The sequence below is a fragment of the Capricornis sumatraensis genome, chromosome 16 (genome assembly GCF_032405125.1).
Source record: "Capricornis sumatraensis isolate serow.1 chromosome 16, serow.2, whole genome shotgun sequence".
Taxonomy (NCBI): domain Eukaryota; kingdom Metazoa; phylum Chordata; class Mammalia; order Artiodactyla; family Bovidae; genus Capricornis; species Capricornis sumatraensis.
Window position 1 is genome coordinate 54708260 of NC_091084.1, and position 23413 is coordinate 54731672.

Sequence of the window (23413 nt, forward strand, 5' to 3'; positions counted from 1 at the left end):
ATAGTAAAGTAAGCAACACCTTTCTATCACAGATACAGGTGTATCAGTTCAGTCGCTCAGTCGTGTCCGACTCTTTGCAGCCCCATGAATCGCAGCATGCCAGGCCTCCCTGTCCATCACCAACTCCCGGAGTTCACTCAGACTCAGGTCCATCGAGTTCGTGATGCCATCCAACCATCTCATCCTGGGTTGTCCCCTTGTCCTCCTGCCCCCAATCCCTCCCAGCATCAGAGTCTTTCCCAATGAGTCAACTCTTCCCATGAGGTGGCCAAAGTACTGGAGTTTCAGCTTTAGCATCATTCCTTCCAAAGAAATCCCAGGGTTGATCTCCTTCAGAATGGACTGGTTGGATCTCCTTGCAGTCCAAGGGACTCTCAAGAGTCTTCTCCAACACCACAGTTCAAAAGCATCAGTTCTTAGGCGCTCAGCCTTCTTCACAGTCCAACTCTCGCATCCATACATGACCACTGGAAAAACCATAGCCTTGACTAGACACACCTTAGTCGGCAAAGTAATGTCTCTGCTTTTGAATATGCTATCTAGGTTGGTCATAACTTTTCTTCTAAGGAGTAAGCGTCTTTTAATTTCATGGCTGCAGTCACCATCTGCAGTGATTTTGGAGCCCCCCAAAATAAAAAGTCTGACACTGTTTCCACTGTTTCCCCATCTATTTCCCATGAAGTGATGGGACCAGATGCCATGATCTTCGTTTCTGAATGTTGAGCTTTAAGCCAACTTTTTCACTCTTCTCTATCGCTTTCATCAAGAGGCTTTTTAGTTCCTCTTCACTTTCTGCCATAAGGGTGGTGTCATCTGCATATCTGAGGTTATTGATATTTCTCCCAGCAATCTTGATTCCAGCTTGTGTTTCTTCCAGTCCAGAGTTTCTCATGATGTACTCTGCATATAAGTTAAATAAGCAGGGTGACAATATTCAGCCTTGACGTACTCCTTATAGCTCTTCCTATTTGGAGTAACTGACAGATACAGAGGGACATGAACACTCTCCCTACAGGCCTGTCCCTACTCTAATTTTGGCTGAGTTTTCTTTGATTATTAATAATTTCACAGTATGTACCTCAGTTTATTTATCCATTTACTTACTGAAGGATATTTTGGTTGCTTCCAAGCTTTGGCAGTTATGACCAAAAGTACTATCAACAGTTATTCACAGGTTTTTGTGTGGATGTAAGTTTTTAACTCATTTAGGTAGATATCAAGGAGTGCAATTGCTGGATTGTATTGCAACCCACTCCAGTATTCTTACTTGGAGAACTCCATGGGTGGAGGAGCCAGATGGGTTATAAGTCCATAGGGTCACAAAGAGTCGGATATGACTGAAGTAACCTACACACACACACACACACAAAAACACACACACGGTAAAAGTATGTTTAGTTTTGTAAGAAATTGCCAGATTGCCTTCCAAAGTGACTCTTTCATTTTGAATTCCTACCAGCAATGAATGAGAATTCTTGTTGCTCCACATCCTCACCAACATTTGGTATTGTCAGAGATTTGGATTTTAGCGCTTCTAATTAGGGATGTAGTGTGTGTATGCGGGCTTAGACTCTTTGTGACGCTTTGGACTGTGTCCGTCAGGCTCCTCAGTCCATGGGATTCTGCAGGCAAGAATACTGGAGTGGGTTGCCATTCCCTCCTCCAGGAGATCTTCCTGACCCGAGGAATTATCCTGACCTAGGGACTGAACCTGCATCTCCTGTGTCTCCAGCATTGCAGGTGGATTTTTTACCTGCTGAGGCATAACATTGTGTAGCAGCATCTTGTTTTAATTTGTAATTCCCTAATGACATATGATGTTGGGCATTTTTTTTTTTATTTGCTTGTTTGATACATCTTCTTTACATTAAACCATCTTTGATGAGGTGTCTGTTAAGGTCTTTGCCCATTAAAAAAAAATCAGGTTGTTTTCTGATTAAGTTTTGATGTTCTTTGTTTATTTTGGATAACAGTCATATCAAATACATCTGTTGCAGATGTTTTCTTCAAGTCTGTGGCTTTTCTTCTCATTGTCTGTTGCAGAGCAGAAATTTTTAATTCTAATGAAGTCTGTCTTATGAATTACTTATCTTATGAATCATGTCTTTTATATTTTATCTAAAAAGGCATCACCTTACCAGATCATGTAGATTTTCTCCTTTTGCTCTCCTTTTTTGATAGTATTGCAGGCATTGCAACCACAGTTTCAGCTTTTGGAGTGGAGGGAGTTGATATGACTCTAGAAAGGTAGAGGGAAGTAAAGAGAAAATTAAGAAAAGTTAAGTCCCACATCAGCAGATGGGAACTATTTTTTTGTTGTTAAATTAGTATTCTTTCTGTACTAAAATTCAGGGAACCTGAAAGGTTAATCATGATTGATAAATATCTTAGTATAATTAAAATGTTAAGTGTATACATGTTCTCCAGTAACCTTTAAGAGGCATTGTAAATGACTTTGATTTAAAAGAGGAGATTTTCATTTCTCTGACCTTTTTTCCTGCTTCATTTCTCATAATAGTCCAGGTGGATTGAAACCATATTTCATAAGGCTTCTAAGAAATTATTTTGATATTATAGCTACACTTAACGTAAGTTTAAATCCTAATAGCACTTTTACCCATTATATAATAGAGTGTTTCAGAATTTAGAGAAACCTATTGAGTAGTAAATGAAAATGAGATAAGAATATTATTACAGGCATACCTTGGAGATGCTGAGAATTTGGTTCCAGACCACCATAATAAAGTGAATACCGCAATAAAGCAATAAAACCAGTTTTTGGTTTTCCAGTGCCCATAAAAGTTCATTTTATACTACACTGTAGTCTGTTAAGTGGGCAGTAGCATCATGGTTTAAAAAACAATGTACATACCTTAATTTAAAAATACTGATCATCATCTGACCATAACAAGGTTGTCATAAACCTTCAATTTGTAAAAACCACGATACCTGTCAAGTGTAAGAAAGTGAAGCACCATAAAGCCAGATAAGCCTGTGCTGAATCATTCACTCTAGAAGTTAATCTCATTTCTCCAGCAGAAACTGAGATCTGACGAGATTTTAATCCATGCCTTGTGTGTATGTGTCTCAGGAGGGCTCCAAGACACCGCCCCCCTCCCCCCGCAGGCTTGATGATTCACTAGCAGTGCCCCCAGGACCCAGCATATAGTCCCAGTCGTGGCTATGATTCATTGCAGTGAAAGGATACAGATTAACATCAGCAAAGGGAAAAGGAACATTGGACAGAGTCCAGGGGAAACCAGGCTTAAGCTTCTAGAGTTCTCTCTCAGTTGAGTCTCACAGGACATGCTTATTTCCCCCAGCAACAAGTTGTGTTTGCACGTGTTAAATGGTGCGAACCAGGGAAGCTTCTTAGAGGCTTATTGCCCAAAGTTTTTATTAGGGGCTGATCATATAGGGACTGTCTGCCTAACATGTTTCAGAATTCCAGAATCCCATCAGGAAAAAAGGTATTCAGCATAACTACATAGTTTATGCAGACAGTTAGGTAACAGTGAGCCTGTACCTAATCAGGGTGCCTGAGAACTCTCCCAGAATCTTCCTAGCCACCAGTTAAGGGCTAACCCTGTACTCAAGCCTTAAGATAGGCAGTTAGGCCTGCTATTGTTGTCTTTTCTGCATTGTGTGTGTGTGTATATGTATGTAGCATTTATCATGTGATGCTCTTATTAAATGTTAGCTGCTTTTATTATAGGGATTCTTCATTGATTACTGCTGCTACTAAATGTGATCCTCTGCATTCCTGTGAAGTAGATTTGGCCAGTATTTTAATTTCCATTTGATAGATGAGACCAAGGCAAAGAGAATCTTTGATATATCTAGATACTCTCACTTAATTGACAGAGCAGGTGTCAGAACCTAATATGTTCTTGTTGCAAGTCAGTAGGGAAGAAAAAAATTATTTTTGCCTTGTTGACATTTCTAGAGGGCATTTTTAAAATAGGAAAAGGCTTAAATATTTAAGTTAATGTCACATTGGACCAGTTCATGACCTTTTATGCTTAACTGTTTTTGTATTCAAGAATTACTTTGTTGACTGTGTAGTTTTTTGAACTTTTGGGCATGATGCCAGTTAATGAAGCACAGTTCTGTTGGGAGAAGTTGCAAAAAGTGACTGTTTAGCATTTTTTATCTTTGTAAAGCATCGATTCATTAATCTTAATCCAACAGTAAGATAATCTATATCAGTACTAATCTTGGTGAGTAGAAATTAATCCTACCCTTGTCATTACCGTTTACCCTCAAATGAGTCAAGTCAAGGCATAGTAATATTTTGTCAGTATGCTGAGTTCTTACTTGGCCTTATATATGAACTTTGAGATTTCTTAGTAAGTATCCCAAAGTGAATTTAACTTTTCATATAATAAATGTATCAAAGCAGTTGGGTAATTATCTTCGTTTCTCTTAAGTTATACTTGCAAATAAACAAGACCAAACTACCATTTCTTAATCTCGTCAATATCAGAGGCAGTTTTATAGTTATTAGGTTCTACTGCATGCCACTCTACTGTCTGAAAATAGTTTACAAAGTGTTTTCACTTTCATTATATTCATTTGATCCTCATACTTGGCTGTCGTAGTACTTTTCTGATTTTTAGAAGAGGAAGTTAAGACTGACTTATCTGAGACTCTGGAAGCTTCTAAGTTTGGGATCAGGCTTTTAATTTTGTATTATTTACACTATATAATAAAGATGCTGGGCTCTCTGGACATTTTCTTCTAAATGCCGTCAAGAATTGTTTTAAAGAAAACAAATTCTCTTAACAGTAAGTAAAAATTATAATCATTTTTATTAGTCTGTCACTAAAGTATTTTTGGTCCCTTGTGTTGGATAGTAGACTTATTAAAAGCCTGAATAAGAGTATGCTCCTTATGTTGCTTCCAAATAAAAATATAGATTTAGAATTTTAAAAGTAGATATGAGAAGGCTTACACTTAGTACCAGAAGAAACTGTGATAGAATTTGTTACTATATTTTGGCCTGAGGAAGGTCTTTCCAAATATGGTGCAAAATGCAGAAGTCATAAAGGAGAAGTTTGATTAATATAACTGCACAAAAATCACCACCGTAAGCAAAGTCAAGACAGATGATAGACTGAGAAAAGTATTGCTCTTCATGTGACACAAGGGTAATTTTTCTTACATACAGTTTTAACAAATCTGGAAGAAGTTAACTCCAACAAGAGTAAAGGAAATGTATATACTTTTCATATCAAAGGAAATGTAAATTACTCAAAATATATGAAAAGTACTCAGTTTCATTCATTAAGCACATAAGGTGCAGAATTTCACCAATTAGATTGGAAAAGCTAAACAATTTCAGCACTCATTGTGCTGGCAAAGGTGTGAGGAAATTGCAGTCTCATGCATCACTGGGGGGACTATAAGTGTGTACAGGCTTTATGAAGGGGGATTTGGTATTGTCTGCCAGAATTACAGAAGCACATATTCTTTGATTTAGAGCAGTTCTGATTCCAGCAACTTAATCTATGGATATACTTGTAGATATGCAAAACAATTCATATGCAAGATCACTCATTGTAATGTTGTTTTAATAGTTACTGGAGATTTAAAGTCACTTCATACCTCTAATTTGGTCCTCATTTTTATCCTTAGAAGTGATTTGTCTTCTCTCTCTTTTTTTTCCTTAACCAGTTTTGAGTTTTGCTTCTGAATCATCTCATAGTACCATGTGAAAAATAGAGTCAGCCGGTAGTTGTTAGTTTGTTTGTTTTTAACTTTTTATCTTATATTGGCTTCCCTGGTAGCTCAGTTGGTAAAGAATCTTCCTGCAGTGCAGGAGACGAGAGTTTGATTCCTGAGTCGGGAAGATCCCTTGGAGAAGGAAACGGCAACTCACTCCAGCATTCTTGCCTGGAAAAAAATCCCGTGAATGGAGGAGCCTGGTGGGCTATAGTTCATGGGGTCGCTAGAGTTGGGCATGACATAGCGACTAAACCACTTATATTGGAGCTAATTAACAATGTTGTGGTAGTTTCAGGTGGACAGCCATACGTATACATGAATCCATTCTCTCCCAAACTCCCCTCCCAGTGGTTGTTATCAGTAGAAGTCTACTCTGGCAGAAAAGGAATTTATTGAGAAAGAATATTGGGTAAGCTAAAGTTATCAGACAGGTAGCTACAGAACTTGGCTTGGAAAATGGCAGTTAAATCCAAGAGCAAAGTCTGTATAATATGAATTCTTTGAAAATTTTTATAACTTCTTTGAGACTTAGTGTGTGTTTAATTGTTCCTTGTTGCTTTAAGGAATATATATTTTGTTCATTGAATTCATAAATACATAATCAAGTTTGTTAACTTTATTGTTCAATTTTTCTGTATTTTTATTACCTTTGCTCTGCCTGATCTGTTTTGAATTGGAATATGTTAAAATTTTTTACTGTAATTTTGGATTTATTAGTTTCTCTTATAGTCTTATTGTTTTGTTCTGTGGTAGGTTCATACAAGTTCATAATTATTGAATCTTCTTGATGAGTTCATTTTTTCATCATATATAGTTTCCATCTTTATACCTTAATTCTTTTTCTCTTAATTTTGCCATGTACTAGTTCTGTGGTCTTGGGGAAGTCATTAACCCCTCATTTTCCTTTTGCAAAATGGTTTTAATACCTGCTTTGCAAAGTTTCTGTGAAGATTCACTGAGAAAATGTATATGAAATATTGTTCAGGAATAAGTTCTTCATAAATGGATTAAAAATATTTTCCTTTTTTTTGTCTTAAGGGTTTTGCTTTTCTCTTCCCTTTCCACTGCTCTTTTAGAGCACCTGCTTTTGAATACTCTTTGCCTATAATTAGAAATGTTCTTAAGCGATCTGATTAAGATAGTCATCAGGAGTTTATTTTTTAAGTGGATGAAGGTGATGGAATGTTTTCCTCCCAAGCCCTGGGTCTAATAATTCCCTCCTGTTTGGTGCAGCTTTAAGTTCCTGTTTTCCGCATCTGCATTAGGTCCAGTGTTTCTGTCTAAGAATCTTCCACATTTCTCTGGTGTAAATGAGTCTTTCTAAAGTAGTTGAGACAACTGAAAAAGGACGAAAGTCACCTTTTTGAGGAGCCCACTTTTCTACAACAGATATTATCAACCTGAATGGATGTAGAGTTATTAGTAAAGTCTTAAATACCATGTTTAAGTCACTAAATATATACATGGGGGTGTATAGAAGTGTCATGTACATGTAAGAAGGCTGAAGTGTGTGTTTTCTCCTTCCTTTTTATAGCATTTAGGACTTACCGTTTATTTGTTCCTAAGTTGGATTTTTATTTTTTATATAACCAATGTGTATTGTGTGCCTCTTGTGGGTCTGGAATCTCGGATTTAAAACTATATATAGAGAAGAGAACAACACAGAATTTCAGCCGAGAAAGCAACATAAAAGGTTTAGAAATATGTGGCATATATATTGTAATTAGGTAGTCAAGAGTTGAGAGAGACAGTGCTTTAGAAAGATGAAGTTGTGACCAGTCTCTGGAAGACCTTCAGAGACATTGAAGAGTTTTGACTTTACTCTATAGGCTGATCAAAACTGCTGAAGGCTTTGAGGATTAAAAAAACCAGGGTATTTACTGAAAATATTTATAGGTTGTAATCTGTTGGCAATGTTGAATAAGAAGTAGAAACAGTATGAGTAAAACGTTAGCTTAAAAATGTCACTTGGTAATATTTAACTGAGAACTTTAAAAAAAAATTAAGTAAATAACTTTTTGCCGTGCCAGTGGCACAGTGTGCGGGATCTTAGTTTCTGGGTCAGGAGTCAAACCTGCACCTCCTTCAGTGGAAGCAGAGTCTTACTCACTGGACTGACAGGGAAGTCCCGAACTAAGAGCTTTAAATATAGTTTTCCTTGAGGTCTTTTACCGTGTTACTTTTATCAGTGAGACCCTTCAGACCACTCTGCGTACTGTTTTTTCCTTCCATCTTATGTTGTTTTCCTTCATAGCGCTTAGTACCATCAGCGGTATTATACACACCCACTTGTCTGTTTCCCTCCACAATTTTGTAAGCTCCACGATAGCAAGGACTTTATTTTTTCAGTGCTTCTCCCCAGTGCTTAGGACTGTGCCTGGTTTATACCCTTTAATGAGTATTGGTTAAATGAACGAATGAACTTTCAAATTGTGGGAAGATGACCACAATTTTTATGTGGTTTATGATGTAGGACAAGATCTTGGTTCCTTCCTAGAAAGTTCTGTTAAAATGCGTTTTCTTTTCTCATTTCTCCAGAGTTTATATTCAGAGCACCAATCAAATTAAGCAAGCCTGGGGAATTTCGTGAGGAATATGAAAGCCTGAGAAAGGTATAGTATACATATTATTATGCCATTCATTTTCTTAAAGTAAATTGGAATAATGACAATAAAGAGTACTTAGTGGCAGTTTAGATTTAATAGGGAATTTAAAAATTGATAACGTAGAACCTGTCTGCATTATAGCAAACAGATAATAATGTAGCTCACAGAGCGTATCATACACCTGCCACGGTAACTGGCCACCAGGAGAGAAGTTCTTGGCATTTAAATGTTAGTTAAAAGCTAACATTTAACCTTTAATAATAATAGCTTGTATTGTTTTTCATTATCTTATAAGGTTACTCTAATTACATGTGTTCTGTAAGAACTGTAACTTAGACTGATAAAGGGGTAGTGGAATAATTTTCTAGTTAGAGAACATTTACCATCGGGAAAGCTTTTAGCTGTGTCTACATCATCTTATTTTTGATGTTTTCAAGCTAATAGTCTGGGAATGATTTGGAAAATTAAGACTTCAAAAAGTCTGGTTATAAGAAGTATAAGATTTGTATTATCCTTCCCCAGCCTTTCCCTGAACCACCATCCCTTACCTAAGATCATAATGGTTAGATAATCACTCTACATGTAAATGTTTAATATTTTATAAAGACAAATAACCCACTTAATCTGAATCGGACATCATCATAAAGCAGAGGCAAGACAATAACATTATTGTGGCATTTTAGGCTGAATGAAAGGTCGTATTAAAGAGAAGAGAAGAGAAAAAAGACTGCTTAATTACTATATATTTGATCTTTTCTTTTAAATGATAGTGTCAAATGTTGACATGGACCCACTTGCTCCTTTTATATTAGGGCTGTGAGTTTTTTGTTTTTCATTTTAAATCAGTTACAAAGCTTTTTTCTACATAGAAAGTAATTGTTCTCAGGGGCTACATGAAGAGAACCACAGATTTCTTTTAAATAGGATTCCAGAATATGCAGATATTTAGTTTTAATGCAACTTTTTAGAAATTTGGAGAATATGGAAATTTTAAAGCTATCAGCTTGAATATAATGAGAAAATAAGGACTCAGAGGTAGAAAAAAGAAGTAAAGCAGAAGGCATAGTAAGTGTAGAGATTTTTTATAAACCTTAGTAGAGAGAAAGAAACCTTGGAGAACTATCCTTTTGTTCCTGTTAGGAGGGAGGGACAGAAAAAATAGTTTTAAAAGTGACTGATAGCATAATGTTGTCGAGTGAAGCCATGACAATCTCATTCTGTATAAACTGGATTGGAATTGAAAAACACTCACCTATGTCATTGTGTTGAATAAATTTAGCCATAGAGTCTCCCTGCCCCCCTTCCCCAAGTACCCAAGTTATCCTTCACCATTGTATTATCTGGAAAATGGAAATCCAAGTTGTAGAACCAAATTATAGCGGATATGCCACCATTGTGGCATAGCCATACAGTGGAATACTATTCAGCAACAAAAAGGAATGGAACATTGACACGTGCTACCAAATAGATGAACCTGGAAGAGATGCTCAGTGAAAGAAATCAGATGAAAGAAACCACATATTGTATGTTTCTATTTATAGAAAATGTATAGAATAGACAAAAGTATAGAGACAGTAGATTAATGTTGATTGAGTAGAGGTGGGAATGGGGGTTAACAGTAAATGGGCATGAAGATTTTATTGCAGCGATAAAGGTTTCTAAAACTGATTTATGGTATGTTCCACAACTTGGTAAATTTACTAAAGATCATTGAACTATATATTTGAAATGGATGAATTATATAACATGTGAAAATATGCCTCCATAAAGTAAAAAAATTAAGATACTAGTCATTTGGATGGAGAACTTGATAAAAAAGATGTCTTTTAGAATGCTTATTTTCTGAAACAAAACAAATATATAATTATCTAGATGAATCCCTAGGAAAGGGAGATATTTAAAAGTTTTTACTGAGCAAGTGATGGAAATTAATTCTACACAACTCATTACTAATTTGATGTACAATACACTTTGCTTAGTATACTTTATTATTTTGTTTAAATGACAGTAAAAACCTTTATAAAGGCTATAAAAAAGTTATCAGGAAGTTTTATTCCCCTGATTCTAGGTCTTTTAAAAGATGTTTGCTTGCTAATCATAGATCCTTCTACCCATGGTGTAGTGTTATGCTTACTGAGGTTACTATGAGTGTCTAAATTTTATGATTCTATAAATAGGTTTATATTTCTAAATATGTTTAAAATTTTCTTCCTGTCATGTGTTATAGCTAATTTTGTCTTTTTCATACAAAAAATATGCAGAGCGAACTGTGAAAGTTCTTTTTTTATTTTCCACTCTCTTCCCCAGAGATAACTAGCATCAACTGTTTAGTGTATATCCTAGATTTTTAATGTACTTACACACACACACACATGCTTTAGTCTTTTTCAGTATAAATGAGATCATGATGTATATTCATTTATTCAGCAAATATTTATTATGTCCTTACTGTGTGCCAGGTACTAGGGATATGATGCTGAAAAAGACACCCAAGGTTCTTGCTGTCAGGGAGATTCCATTCTAGTGGCAAAGATGAACAGTAAATAAGCAAAAAAGTATTTAATATATATTAATAAAGCAAGGTAGGAAGAGTTACAGGGGAGTGGAAGGGAAACTTGAGACACAAAACAACTGTTTTTAATACAGGGATCAGGGAAAATGTCAGAGAAGGCAACATTTGAGTTGCTGCCTGGAAGAGGTGAGGGAGCAAGCTGAGTAAAGTTGTGAGGAGAGAGCATTCCCGGCAAAGGAAACAGCAAGCACACAGGCCCTGAGATGGAAACAGGTTTTCCTTGTTAAAGGAACACCTTGGCTGGAATGGTAAAGCGTCTGTCTACAATGCGGGAGACCCGGGTTCGATTCCTGGGTTGGGAAGATCCCCTGGAGAAGGAAATGGCAGTCCACTCCAGCACTCTTGCCTGGAAAATCCGTGGACAGAGGAGCCTGATAGGCTACAGTCCATGGGGTCGCAAAGAGTCAGACGCAACTGAGCGACTTCTTCACTTGGCTGGAACTGAGTGTACAAGTTGTGGATGGAAGTGTGGTATGGGGATTTGGTATGATGTGAGTTGCGAGAGAGAGGAGGGCCATATCAGAGACCACCTAGTTGCCTGGTAAGGACCTTAAGTTTATTTCAAGTGTGATGGGAAGCCAGTCATATGATCTGACTTATATCTGCCTGCAATGCAGGAGACCCCAGTTCGATTCCTGGGTCAGAGAGATCCACTGGAGAAGGGATAGGCTACCCACTCCAGTATTCTTGGCTTTCCCTTGTGGCTCAGCTGGTAAATAAGCCGCCTGCAATGATGAAGACCTGGGTTCTATCCCTCAGTTGGGAAGATACCCTGGAGAAGGGAAAGGCTACCCATTCCAGTATTCTGGCCTGGAGAATCCTGTGGACCAGTCCATGGGGTCACAAAGAGTCGGACATGCCTGAGTGACTTTCACTTTCATACTTTAAAAGGTCTCTATTTGCCTTGTGGGGAATAAACTGTAATGGGCCTAGGAATTAGGAATTTTATCAATAGTAGAGACTCCAGTATTCTTGGGCTTTCCTGGTGGCTCAGATGGTAAAGAATTCACCTGCAGTGCAGGAGACCTGGGTTCGATCCTTGGGTCGGGAAGATTCCCTGGAGGAGGAAATGGCAACCCACTCCAGTATTCTTGTCTGGAGTATCCCATGGACTGAGAAGCCTGGCAGGCTGCAGTCCATGGGGTCACAAAGAGTAAGACAGGACTGAGCAACTAAGCAGAGCAGTAGAGACCCCAACATGATGACTCAAATAAGGAGTTTTATTTTTTCAAGTAACAAAAAAGCTGGAGGTAAACTGTCCAGGACTGATAGCAGCTCTAGGACATCAGAGGTTCAGGGTCCTTTTGTTTTTCTGTTTAGACATCTTTTAGTGTGCCTGTCTCCTTGTGGTGTGAGATAGTTGATCCTTCTTTAGAACTCCATCTAGACAGAAGGTAAGGCAGAAGGGCATATGTCAGCTAAGTTTGGTCTTTTAAAGAGCTTTCTCCAAAGCCCCACCCAGTGACTTCGCCTGTATTTTGTAGTTCAGTGTCACAGACTCCCTGTGGCTGTCAGGAAAGCTGGGAAACATAGTGTTTTAGCTGGGTACATTAGCTTCCTCAGTAAAATTGGGATTCTTTTAGTAAGAAATGAAAAAATGAATACTGGGTAGGCAGCTAGCTGTCTCTGCCTCATGGGACAAAAATGGAAAAACGACCAATTAGAACACGGAGTAAGCAATGGGTTGGGTTTAGCCAGGATTCGTAAGTATGCTAAGAAGCATGACAGAGGGAGTGAAGCAGTGGACCTGAAGGTGTGTACGAGGAGGTTGTAATTTTGGACTGTGGTTACTTTAAAAAGGTTGGTTGAGGAAGGAACTGAGAACATGAGGGGCATGGTGGACAGTGAGAGTGGTAGAGTTGGTGGGCTGGAAGTTTTGATGGTGATAGAGAATTATGAAAGTAGGGTGACTCGCATATTAGTGAAGCTGGAAACCTAGATGTGGTAGTCTAAATGTGAGAGGCTTAAATGGGATGCTGAGAGGTAGTTTTATTTATTGAACATGACAGTTTGGGGTATGATTATGGGAGGAGGTAACTGAAATAGGATGGAAGAAAAGATTTATCTAGAAGGAAGTGAAGAACCTGAGAGAAAATACTGCTATTGAAATCTTCAGGAATGATCACTGGAGCAGCTGGGCAGAAACTTGGGTGCTGAGGTTTTCTGTGAATAAGGGAAGTTGACAAGCAAAGTAGGTGACTACCACAGAGAAGGGTTGTGAGTATTACAGTCTAATGGTAAAGACTTCAAAGAACCTAGGAGTTTTGAGGAAAGATATGATCTATTCTGTAGCCAGTTTTTTTTTTTTTTTTTTTCTGATGCTATGTTTTTTTTGTATGTGTGGATGGGAAGCAAGTGCTTTCCTATAGGTACTTTTTTCATACCGAATGATACTTCATGGTGTGGATGAGGCGTACGTAATTCATTTAACCACTAATCATTTAAATTGTTTCCCATTTTCCCCAATTTTGAAGAGATGTTGCACTAAACATGTGTGAATATATCTGAGCAAATGTTAAGTTAGATTCCTAGAAGTGAAAGTGTGGGTCAAGTGGTATATACACTTTGTATTTTGGTGGATATTAAAAAGACTTTTTCAACCTAACTCATCAACAGTAAAAAAGAGTCGCTTTTCATTATTTTTAATATTTTGCTATCTCCTGAATGAAATATCTCATTTTTTTCATTTACATTTCCTGAATTACTAGAGAGGAGGAGCATCTTGTGCTTACTGGCCATTTCTTTTTTTGTGTGTGTGAATTGCTTATTTAGCAATTTCACACCTTTAAGTGCGAAAACTAGTTCCATCTTCTGCATATTTGTGATCTTGTTTGCTAATGGCATGTTATTTTTTTCTGTACTTTTATAGATATGTTCCATTACAGAGAAGTTTCCTGACATTTCATGTTGTTTTAAGCAGAAGGAGAATATTAGAATGTGCTCAGCCCTCCATCTTGTTGCATTGATTGGGGAAAGAATTTTGTTATCCCTGTGTTGGAGCTTCCCCTGGAGGAGGGCATGGCAACCCACTCCAGTATTCTTGTGTGGAGAATCCCATGGACAGAGGAGCCTGGCAGGTTACAGTCCTTCGGATTGCAGAGAGTGTGATCCTACTAAAGTGAATGAGCACAGGGGAAAGATTAAGGAAGCACCAAGAGGCCAGAGGTCCTACAACTCTCACAAATTATTTCTGTAGTCTACTGTCATTGGGTGGTATGCCATTTTACCAATTTAGATAAGAAAATGAGACAATTACGGATGCACAAGCTTCTAATTTTTGAAGTGCCACTGGGACTACTGTGCTGGGATCATCTGTGGGTGGTGTGGCACTGTACGTGTGAGGGGTGGGTACTGTAGGAGGTCATGGTGACTTGCAGGGTTCTGCACTTCATGTTCAAAGTGGAAAACCATTTCCTAACAGCATTTCTATCGTGATGTCCTGGGAATGAAGGCCTTAATGATGGGAAATGAAGTAAAACGATGGATGGATTTGGACCTGAGGCTGATCATTTTGTTGTAGAACTGACTTACAATTAGGGCATCAGAGACTAAAAACTTGACAATGACTTCGTGATTATCACACTCGCTTCTAGCCAGTTCAGTTCAGTCGCTCAGCCGTGTATGACTCTGCGACCCTGTGAACTGCAGCATCCCAGGCCTCCCTGTCCATCACCAACTCCTGGAGTTTACTCAAACTCATATCCATTGAGTCAGTGATGCCATCCAACCATCTCATCCTCTGTCGTCCCCTTCTCCCTCCTTCAGTCTTTCCCACCGTCAGGGTCTTTCCTGATGAGTCAGTTCTTCACATCAGGTGGCCAAAATATTGGGAGTTTCAGCTTCAGCATCAGTCCTTCCAGTGAATATTCACCACTGATTTCTTTTAGGATGGACTGGTTGGATCTCCTTGCAGTCCAAGGGACTCTCAAGAGTCTTCTCCAACACCACAGTTCAAAAGCATCAGTTCTTCGGTGCTCAGCTTTCTGTATAGTCCAACTCTCACATCCATTCATGACGACTAGAAAAACCATAGCTTTGACTCTATGGACCTTTGTTGGCAAACTAATGTCTCTGCTTTTTAATATGCTGTCTAGGTTGGTCATAACTTTCCTTCCAAGGAGCAAGTGTCTTTTAATTTCATGGCTGCAATCACCATCTGCAGTGATTTTGGAGCCTAAGAAAATAGTCTGTCACTGTTTCAATTGTTTCCCTCTCTATTTGCCATGAAGTGATGGGACTGGATTCCATGATCTTAGTTTTCTGAATGTTGAGTTTTAAGCCAACTTTTTCACTCTTCTAGCCAGGCCGTCAACAATGCCAGGAAGCTGGAGTGGCCATTCAATGAGGTTGCAGAAGGTGTTTTTGAAACCAAAGCCCCTGGAGGATATAAATTCTGTTTGCAGAACTGCAGTCCACTGCAGAGAGATCCTATATTAAAAGTAACTCTTCCAGAGTCTGATCTTGAGAAATCCTTTGGCTACTGGTATAATTGAGTAGGAATGAAAGTTTATGAAAAAGATGAAAAGAAGCAGAGGACTTTGTTGGGCTCTGCTGATAACCAGTATAAGCTGGAGCTATAGAACATCTAGGAGGCAGTGGTCTTGCAGCAGCTTTTGGACAAATTGCCTTTTCTTGCCCCTAGAAAGAGTTGTCAGAAGACTTGATAAAATGGGAGAACCGGGGGATTCTGACTCCCCTCGTGAGTCTGGACACTCTAGGGAAAGCAACAGTGCAAGAGATCATTCTGCCTGGCCCTGATGTACATGAAATTTGCTTTGTGGAAGATAAAGCATTTTGAAAACTCTAAAAGATGGATCCAGAGAGAAGCAGATTATTGGATGATGCCATGGCAGAAGATGAAAATGATGAATGGTTTGCTTCACAAAATAAAACAAGGCTTCAGGTTAACTGAAGACATCATGTGTAACAAGCATTAGTGTTTCCTGTTTCAACACTTGTGAGGTCTAATGCATGCATTATGTGATAAATGCTCTTATAACTTGGTTGTTTCCTGCACATCTAGAGAGGCTGGGGTGGTAAAGATCTGTGTATTTTAATCTTTGAAAGGTCTGATATATTTTAGAAAAATCCCATCATTATTAGTCCATTTAGAGGAGAACTCTCACTGTCATCCTTGCCATTACTGGAAGGGCACACTCTGTGTGTGACTGTATTACATTAGTAGTAAATTCTTCTCTAGCCTGAGACAGATGTATGGAACATTACCTTTGATTGAGGGAATTTTGATAAGCCTGTAACTTTAATGAGAGCAGTTACATCCAGATTTTTTTTAAAGTGCCATTGAACAGCACTCTTCCGACGAGCCCTGTGTTCATGACACCACTGCATTGATTATCTTTTACTGTGGAATTGAGAGAAGCTCCCCCAAAACGTGGGGACTGCTGTGGTCACCAAAATAGGTATAGTTTGTATTGCAGGGGATATTTGTTGGGAGAACTCTTAAAAATTGATTAGTCCAATCACATCTTTCATTTCAATCACATTCTAACAGAGTATAAGCCTCATACAAAAAACTTTGTCATTTTTGGTCAGGGCTATATCCTTAGCTCAAAGCAGTTCTTAACACATAGATTCTCATGTGCTGTAAATGTTTGTGGAATTAAACTTAGTGCATACAGGCCCTATGTCTAGTACTAAAGTGGGAGAGGAGATATCAAGGATGAATAGGACACAGTTCCAAACTGAAAGAAGTTCATATTTGTTTTATTCTAAACTCTTAAGTATGGCTAGTTAACATTTGAGGTACTATTAATAATAGGGAATAAATACTCTGGGGTAGTTACTTAGCATTTGAAAGACAGTAATCAGAACTTTCTCTATAGAGGCCCTTCAGTTATTTCTGCAATCATCCAGTGCCTGAGGTTTGTTGACTAGCATAATGAATATTATAAATGTTTTCTAAATTTTTAATTTTTGTAATGTTTAAACAAATATAAAAAGGTCAATAAAATGAATACCTGTACACCCATCACTCATATTTTGTAATTATGAAGATAAATAATTTTTCATGGTAAAATGGGCATTATTCATGACATGATTAGCTACAAATATTCTGTAGGCATCTCCACCCTTGAATGAACAGGATTGAAGAATCTAGTGAGCTCCACAGCCTGTTCCTTCAGTGAAGGCTTGCCCTATGGCTAGGAATTCCATTTGCTTTTGTGTTTAGCTGTCAGACAATTCAATTATTTGATTCTAACCTGAAGGTTAGTTGAAGCCTCCTGCTAGATGATTGCCTTGAGTGAACCTGTCATACAGGTTATTTATTTATATCTAAAAGGATACTACACTAGCTGGAACTTAATGATACTTACATAGTAAGTTATATGACACACACAAAAAACTTTTAAGTGCTGTGAGATATATCTGACATGAAATTTGTCATTTTAGCTAATTTAAGTATGCAATTCATTGGCCTTGAGTATACATTCATAGTGTTGTGCAATCATCGCTGTTCTTTCTCCAAAATATTTTTATCACTCCAAACAGGAACTCTGTACCCATTAATCGATATCGCCCCATTCCATCATACCCCCTAACCCCCGTTAACCTCTAACCTACTTTCTCTTTCCACAAATTTGCCTATTCTAGATATGTAAGTGGAATCATATCATATTTGTGCTTTTGTGACCTGGCTTATTTCACGCAGCATGTTTTCAAAGTTCATTCACATTGTAGCATGTTCCAGTAGTTCATTCCTTTTTATGGCTGGATATTCCGTTTTGTCAAGGCTTTGGTCTTCCCAGTGGTCACGTATAGTTCTGAGAGCTGGACTGTAAAGAAGATAGAGCACCAAAGAATTGGTACCTTTGAACTGTGGTGCTAGACAAGACTCCTGAAACTCTTGGGGAGCGTGGAGATCAAACCAGTCAATCTTAAGGGAAATCAACCCTGAATACTCATTGGAAGGACTGATACTGAAGCTGAAGCTCCAGTGTTTTGTTCATCTGATGTGTACAGATGACTCATTGGAAAAGTCCCTGAAGCTGGGAAAGATTGAGGGCAGAACAAGAAGAGGGCATCAGAGGATCAGATGGCTGAATGGTATCACCGATGCAATGGACATGAACTTGGGCAAACTTTGGGAGATGGTGAGGGACAGGGAGGCCTGGCGTCCTGCAGTCCACGGGGTTCCAGAGAGTCGGACATGACTGGGCAACTGAACAACAACAACGTTTCATTTAGTTAATCCTTTGGTCTCCTGATGGACTCTTTGAGTTCTCATTTTTTGGGTGTTGTGAATAATGCTTCATAAGCATTGGAATACAAGTGTCTGTTTCACTCCCTCTTTTATTTTGGGTATATAATTAGGAGTGGAATTTCCAGGTCAAGGGAATCATTAAACTGTTTTCTACAGCAGCTGTACAATTTTTCATTCTTATCGACAATGTGTGAGGGCCCCAATTACTCACATTCTTGTTAGTACTTGTTATTTTCTGATTTTTAAAAAAATAACCATTCTTTCTAGTGGGTATCTCATTAGGTTTTGATTTGCATTTCCCTAATGAATATGATGTTGAGCCTTTTTTCATGTCCTTATTGATAACTTTGTGTTTCTTCTTTGGAGAAATGTTTGTTTAGGTCTTGCTGCTCAATTTTGAGTTGCGTTTTTGTTGTTGAGTTGTAAGTTTTTTTTAAAATGAATTCTGAATATTAAATCCTTGTCAGATACATGATTTGTAAATATTTTGTCTCACTGTATAGGTTGTCTTTTCACTTTTTTGTTAGTATCCTTTGCACAAAAGTTTTTAGTTATGATGAAGTCCAATTAATGCTTTTTCTTTTTGGTCTAAATTGCTTAATGCTTTTCTGTTTCAATTTTTCAGTCAGCATAGTAATTCGGAGATTCATTCAGCTAGTTACATGTATCAATAATTTATTCTTTCTTATTGTAGAGTAGTATTTCATTGTACATGTCACAGTTTGTTTATCTGTTTGCCTCTTAATAGACATTTGCGTTGTTTTCAGTTCTTAGCTATTACAAATAAAGCTACTGTGACCATTCACTTGCAAGTCTTTGTACAAAATAATTTTTTTTCTCTTAAGTAAATACTTGACTTGAGATGGCTGGATCATATGGTATGTATGCTTCCTTTCCTAAGAAACTGCCAAACTTTTCCAAAGTGGTTTTCCCATTTTAATTCTTACCAGTAGTGTATGAATGTTCTGGTTTCTTTCAGTCTTTGCCAACATTTGGTAGTGATAGTCTTTTTAATTTTCGCACTTCTAGTTGTTATGTAGTGGTATCTCATTGTGGTTTTAATTTGCATTTCCCTTTTGAACTGTGGTGTTGGAGAAGACTCTTGAGAGTCCCTTGGACTGCAAGGAGATCCAACCAATCCATTCTGAAGGAGAATCAGCCCTGGGATTTCTTTGGAAGGACTGATGCTAAAGCTGAAACTCCAGTACTTTGGCCACCTCATGAGAAGAGTTGACTCATTGGAAAAGACTCTGATGCTGGGAGGGATTGGGGGCAGGAGGACAAGGGGACGACCCAGGATAAGATGGCTGGATGGCATCACTGACTTGATGGGTGTGAGTCTGAGTGAACTCTGGGAGTTGGTGATGGACAGGGAAGCCTGGCGTGCTGTGATTCATGGGGTTGCAAAGAGTCGGACACGACTGAGCGACTGAACTGAAGAAAGGCAGTGCCAAAGAATGCTCAAACTACCGCAAAATTGCACTAATCTCACATGCTAGTAAAGTAATGCTTAAAATTCTCCAAGCCATGCTTCAGCAATACGTGAACCGTGACTTCCAGATGTTCAAGCTGGTTTTAGAAAAGGCAGAGGAACCAGAGATCAAATTGTCAACATCTGCTGGATCATGGAAAAAGCAAGAGAGTTCCAGAAAAGCATCTATTTCTGCTTTATTGACTACGCCAAAGCCTTTGACTGTGTGGATCATGATAAACTGTGGAAAATTCTGAAAGAGATGGGAATACCAGACCACCTGACCTGCCTCTTGAGAAACCTGTGTGCAGGTCAGGAAGCAACAGTTAGAATTAGATAGGGAACAACAGACTGGTTCCAAATAGGAAAAGGAGTACGTCAAGGCTGTGTATCGTCACCCTGCTTATTTAAAGTCTATGCAGAGTACATCATGAGAAATGCTGGGCTGGAGGAAGCACAAGCTGGAATCAAGATTGTGGGAGAAATATAAAAAACCTCAGATATGCAGATGACACCACCCTTATGGCAGAAAGTGAAGAACTAAAGAGCCTCTTGAAAAAGTAAAAGAAGAGAGTGGAAAAGTTGGCTTAAAGCTCAACATTCAGAAAACTAAGATCATGGCATCTGGTCCCATCACTTCATGGCAAATAGATGGGGAAACAGTGGCTGACTTTAGTTTTTTTGGCTCCAAAATCACAGCAGATGGTGAATGCAGCCATGAGATTAAATGACGCTACTCCTTGGAAGGAAAATTATGACCAACCTAGACAGCATATTAAAAAGCAGAGACATTACTTAGCCAACAAAGGTCCGTCTAGTCAAAACCACTGGTTTTTTGCAGTGGTCATGTATGGATGTGAGAGTTGGACTGTGAAGAAAGCTGAGTGCCAAAGAATTGATGCTTTTGAACTGTGGTGTTGGAGAAGACTCTTGAGAGTCCCTTGGACTGCAAGGAGATCCAGCCAGTCCATGTTAAAGGAGATCAGTCCTGAGTGTTCATTGGAAGGACTGATGTTGAAGCTGAAACTCCAATGCTTTGGCCACCTGATGCGAAGAGCTGCCTCATTGGAAAAGACCCTGATGCTGGGAAAGATTGAGAGCGTGAGGAGAAGGGGACGACAGAGAATGAGATGGTTGGATGGCATCACTGACTCGATGGACATGGGTTTGGGTGAACTCTGGGAGTTGGTGATGGACAGGGAGGCCTGGCGTGCTGTGGTTCATGGGGTCGCAAAGAATCGGACACAACTGAGTGACTGAACTTAACTAATGACTAGTAATGTTGAGCATCTTTTCATGTGTTTATTTGTATTTTCTTACTGCTGAATTTGGAAAGATTTTTGAATACAAGTCTTATCAGGTATATGCTTTGTAAATATTTTTCTCCCTGTATCTGTCTTTTCATTTTCTTAGAGCCCTTTGAATGGTAGAAGTTTTTAACTTTCCAGAAGTACACTTTGTTTTTTTTTTTTTTCCCTTTTGTAGATTTTGCTTTTGATGTTATATCCAAGAATTCTTTTTCCAAAGTTAACAAAGATTTTCTCCTGTGGTTCTGCAAGTTTTATAGTTTTAGGCTTTACATTTAGGTCTGTGATCCATTTTGAGTTAATTTTTATATATGTTGTGCACATGGATGTCCCAATTATTCTGGCACATTTGCTGAAAAGACTGTCCTTCTCCATTGGATTGCTTTCTGCACCTTTGTCAAATATTAGTTACCTGCATATTGTGGATTTGTTTCTAAACTCTATATTGTATCTGTATCATTGATCTATTTGTTTATTATTATACCAGTACCATGCTGTTTTGATTATTGTAGCTTTCTAGTAAGAAGTTATTTTGGCTTCTTGGGTCACTGTATATCCATCTGAATTTTAGTATTGGCTTGCCAGTTTCTACAAAAACACCTGCTGGCATTCTGATTCGGATTGCCTAGAGTCTGTAGATCAATTCGGGGAGAATTGATATCTCAGTAATTGAGTCTTCAAACTCATAAACATGATATCCTTCTATTAGTTCTTCATTAGTTTCTCTCAGCAGTGGTTTGTGGTTTTCACTTTCCAGCTCTTTTATCAGATTTATCTTAAATATTTCACATTTTTGGATATTACTGTAAGTGGTATTATAATTCTTGCCAAGTATATAGAAATACTATTGGTTTTTACATTTTGATACTTTATCCTACAACTGTGCTAAACTCATTTAGTAGTTTTAGTAGCTTTTTTTGTAGATTCTAGTGAATTTTCTACATGGAGGATCATGTCTGTGAATAATGACTGTTTTTATTGAAGGACTTTTACTACCTGATTTTTAAATGATAGTCATCAAGAGAATATGGTACTGGCATAGGGAAAAGACATAGATCAATGGAATAGAATATAGTCCTGGAATAGACCCCCTCATAAATAGTCAATTGATATTCCTAAGGGCACAGAAGTAATTCAGTGGCAAAAGAACAGTCTTTTCAACAGTGATGTTGGAACAGACTTATCCTGTGAATAAATCAGTCTTGATCTGTATACCATGGATCATAGACTAAACATAAAAGCTAAAATTATGCAGAAGAAGACCTAGAAGAAAAAAATATTGCTCTTGGGGTAGGCAAAGATTTACTAGACAAGAACTCCAAAAATCCTAATCACAGAAGAAAAAAATGATATATTGAATTTTATTAAAGTTAAAATCTTCTACGCATTTAGAAAATAAACAAAGCAAATACTGGGAAAAGATATTCTCAAAATATCTAACAGCCAACTTTTATTTAGAATTTTTTTAAAAAAGAAACTTGATTGAAAACAGACACTTCACAGAAGAAGACATGCTACCGAAAATGTGAAAAGATGCTCAACATAGTTAACCAGCAGGGAGATACTCACTAAAATCACATATGGGATATCCCCTACTTTCTCTGGAATAGCTAAAATTAAAAGGCTAAGAATTCCATGTGTCCAAATGAGTGTGAGAATAAGCTGGATTTCTCATGAATTGTTAGTGGGAGTAGATCCTCCTTCCATATCTACGGGGTAATGGTTCCAGAAACCATGTGGATACCAAAATCCATGGATGTTCAAGTCCCTTATGAAAAACAGAGTACAGTTGGCCTTTGGCATCTGCAGGTTCAGTGTACACAGGTTCCACCAAAGGCAGATTGATGTTTTTAAAACACTTACTTATTTTATTTTTGGTTGCACCAGCTTTTCATCGCTGCATGCAGGCTTTCTCTAGTTGCAGAGAGCTGGGGCTGCTCTTCATTGCAGTGCGTGGGCTCCTCATTGCAGTGGCTTCTCGTTGCGGAGCACAGGCTCTAGATGCACAGGCTTCAGTAGTTGCAGCACATGGGCTCAGTAGTTGCGGCACAGGCACTCATTAACTGAGGCTCACAGGCTCTAGAGTGCGAGCTCAGAAGTTGTGGTGCACGGACTTAGTTGCTCTGCAGCACATGGAATCTTCCTGGACCAGGGACTGAACCCGTGTCCCCTGCATTGGCAGGAGGATTCTTATCCACTGCACTACCAGGGAATCTGGCAGATTGATTTTTGATTTTTGATCTGTGGTTGGTTAGATCTACTGATGTGGAACCCATGGATATGGAGGACTGATTGTATAAAATGGTATATCTCCATGGGAAACATTTTGGCAGTTTATAAGTTTAAACATACACTTAGCTACTTGATGGAAAAGGCACTGGCGACCCACTCCAGAACTCTTTGTCTGGAAAATCCCGTGGACGGAGGAGCCTGCTAGGCTGCAGTCCATGGGGTCGCAGGGTCAGACATGACTGAGTGACTTCACTTTCACTTTTCACTTTAATGCAC

General features: G+C 38.3%; 1 protein-coding gene and 1 pseudogene across 1 annotated transcript in view; both read left to right on the forward strand.

Moving 5' to 3' along the window:
- Window positions 1–23413, forward strand: part of RNF169 (ring finger protein 169) — an 89856-nt gene that overhangs the window by 24518 nt on the left and 41925 nt on the right. Inside the window, exon 2 of the mRNA XM_068989144.1 lies at window positions 8266–8339. Within this exon, the coding sequence (XP_068845245.1) occupies window positions 8266–8339 (74 nt within the window). The remainder of the gene's footprint in view (window positions 1–8265; window positions 8340–23413) is intronic.
- On the forward strand, window positions 14269–15817 carry LOC138092715 (glyoxalase domain-containing protein 4-like; annotated as a pseudogene).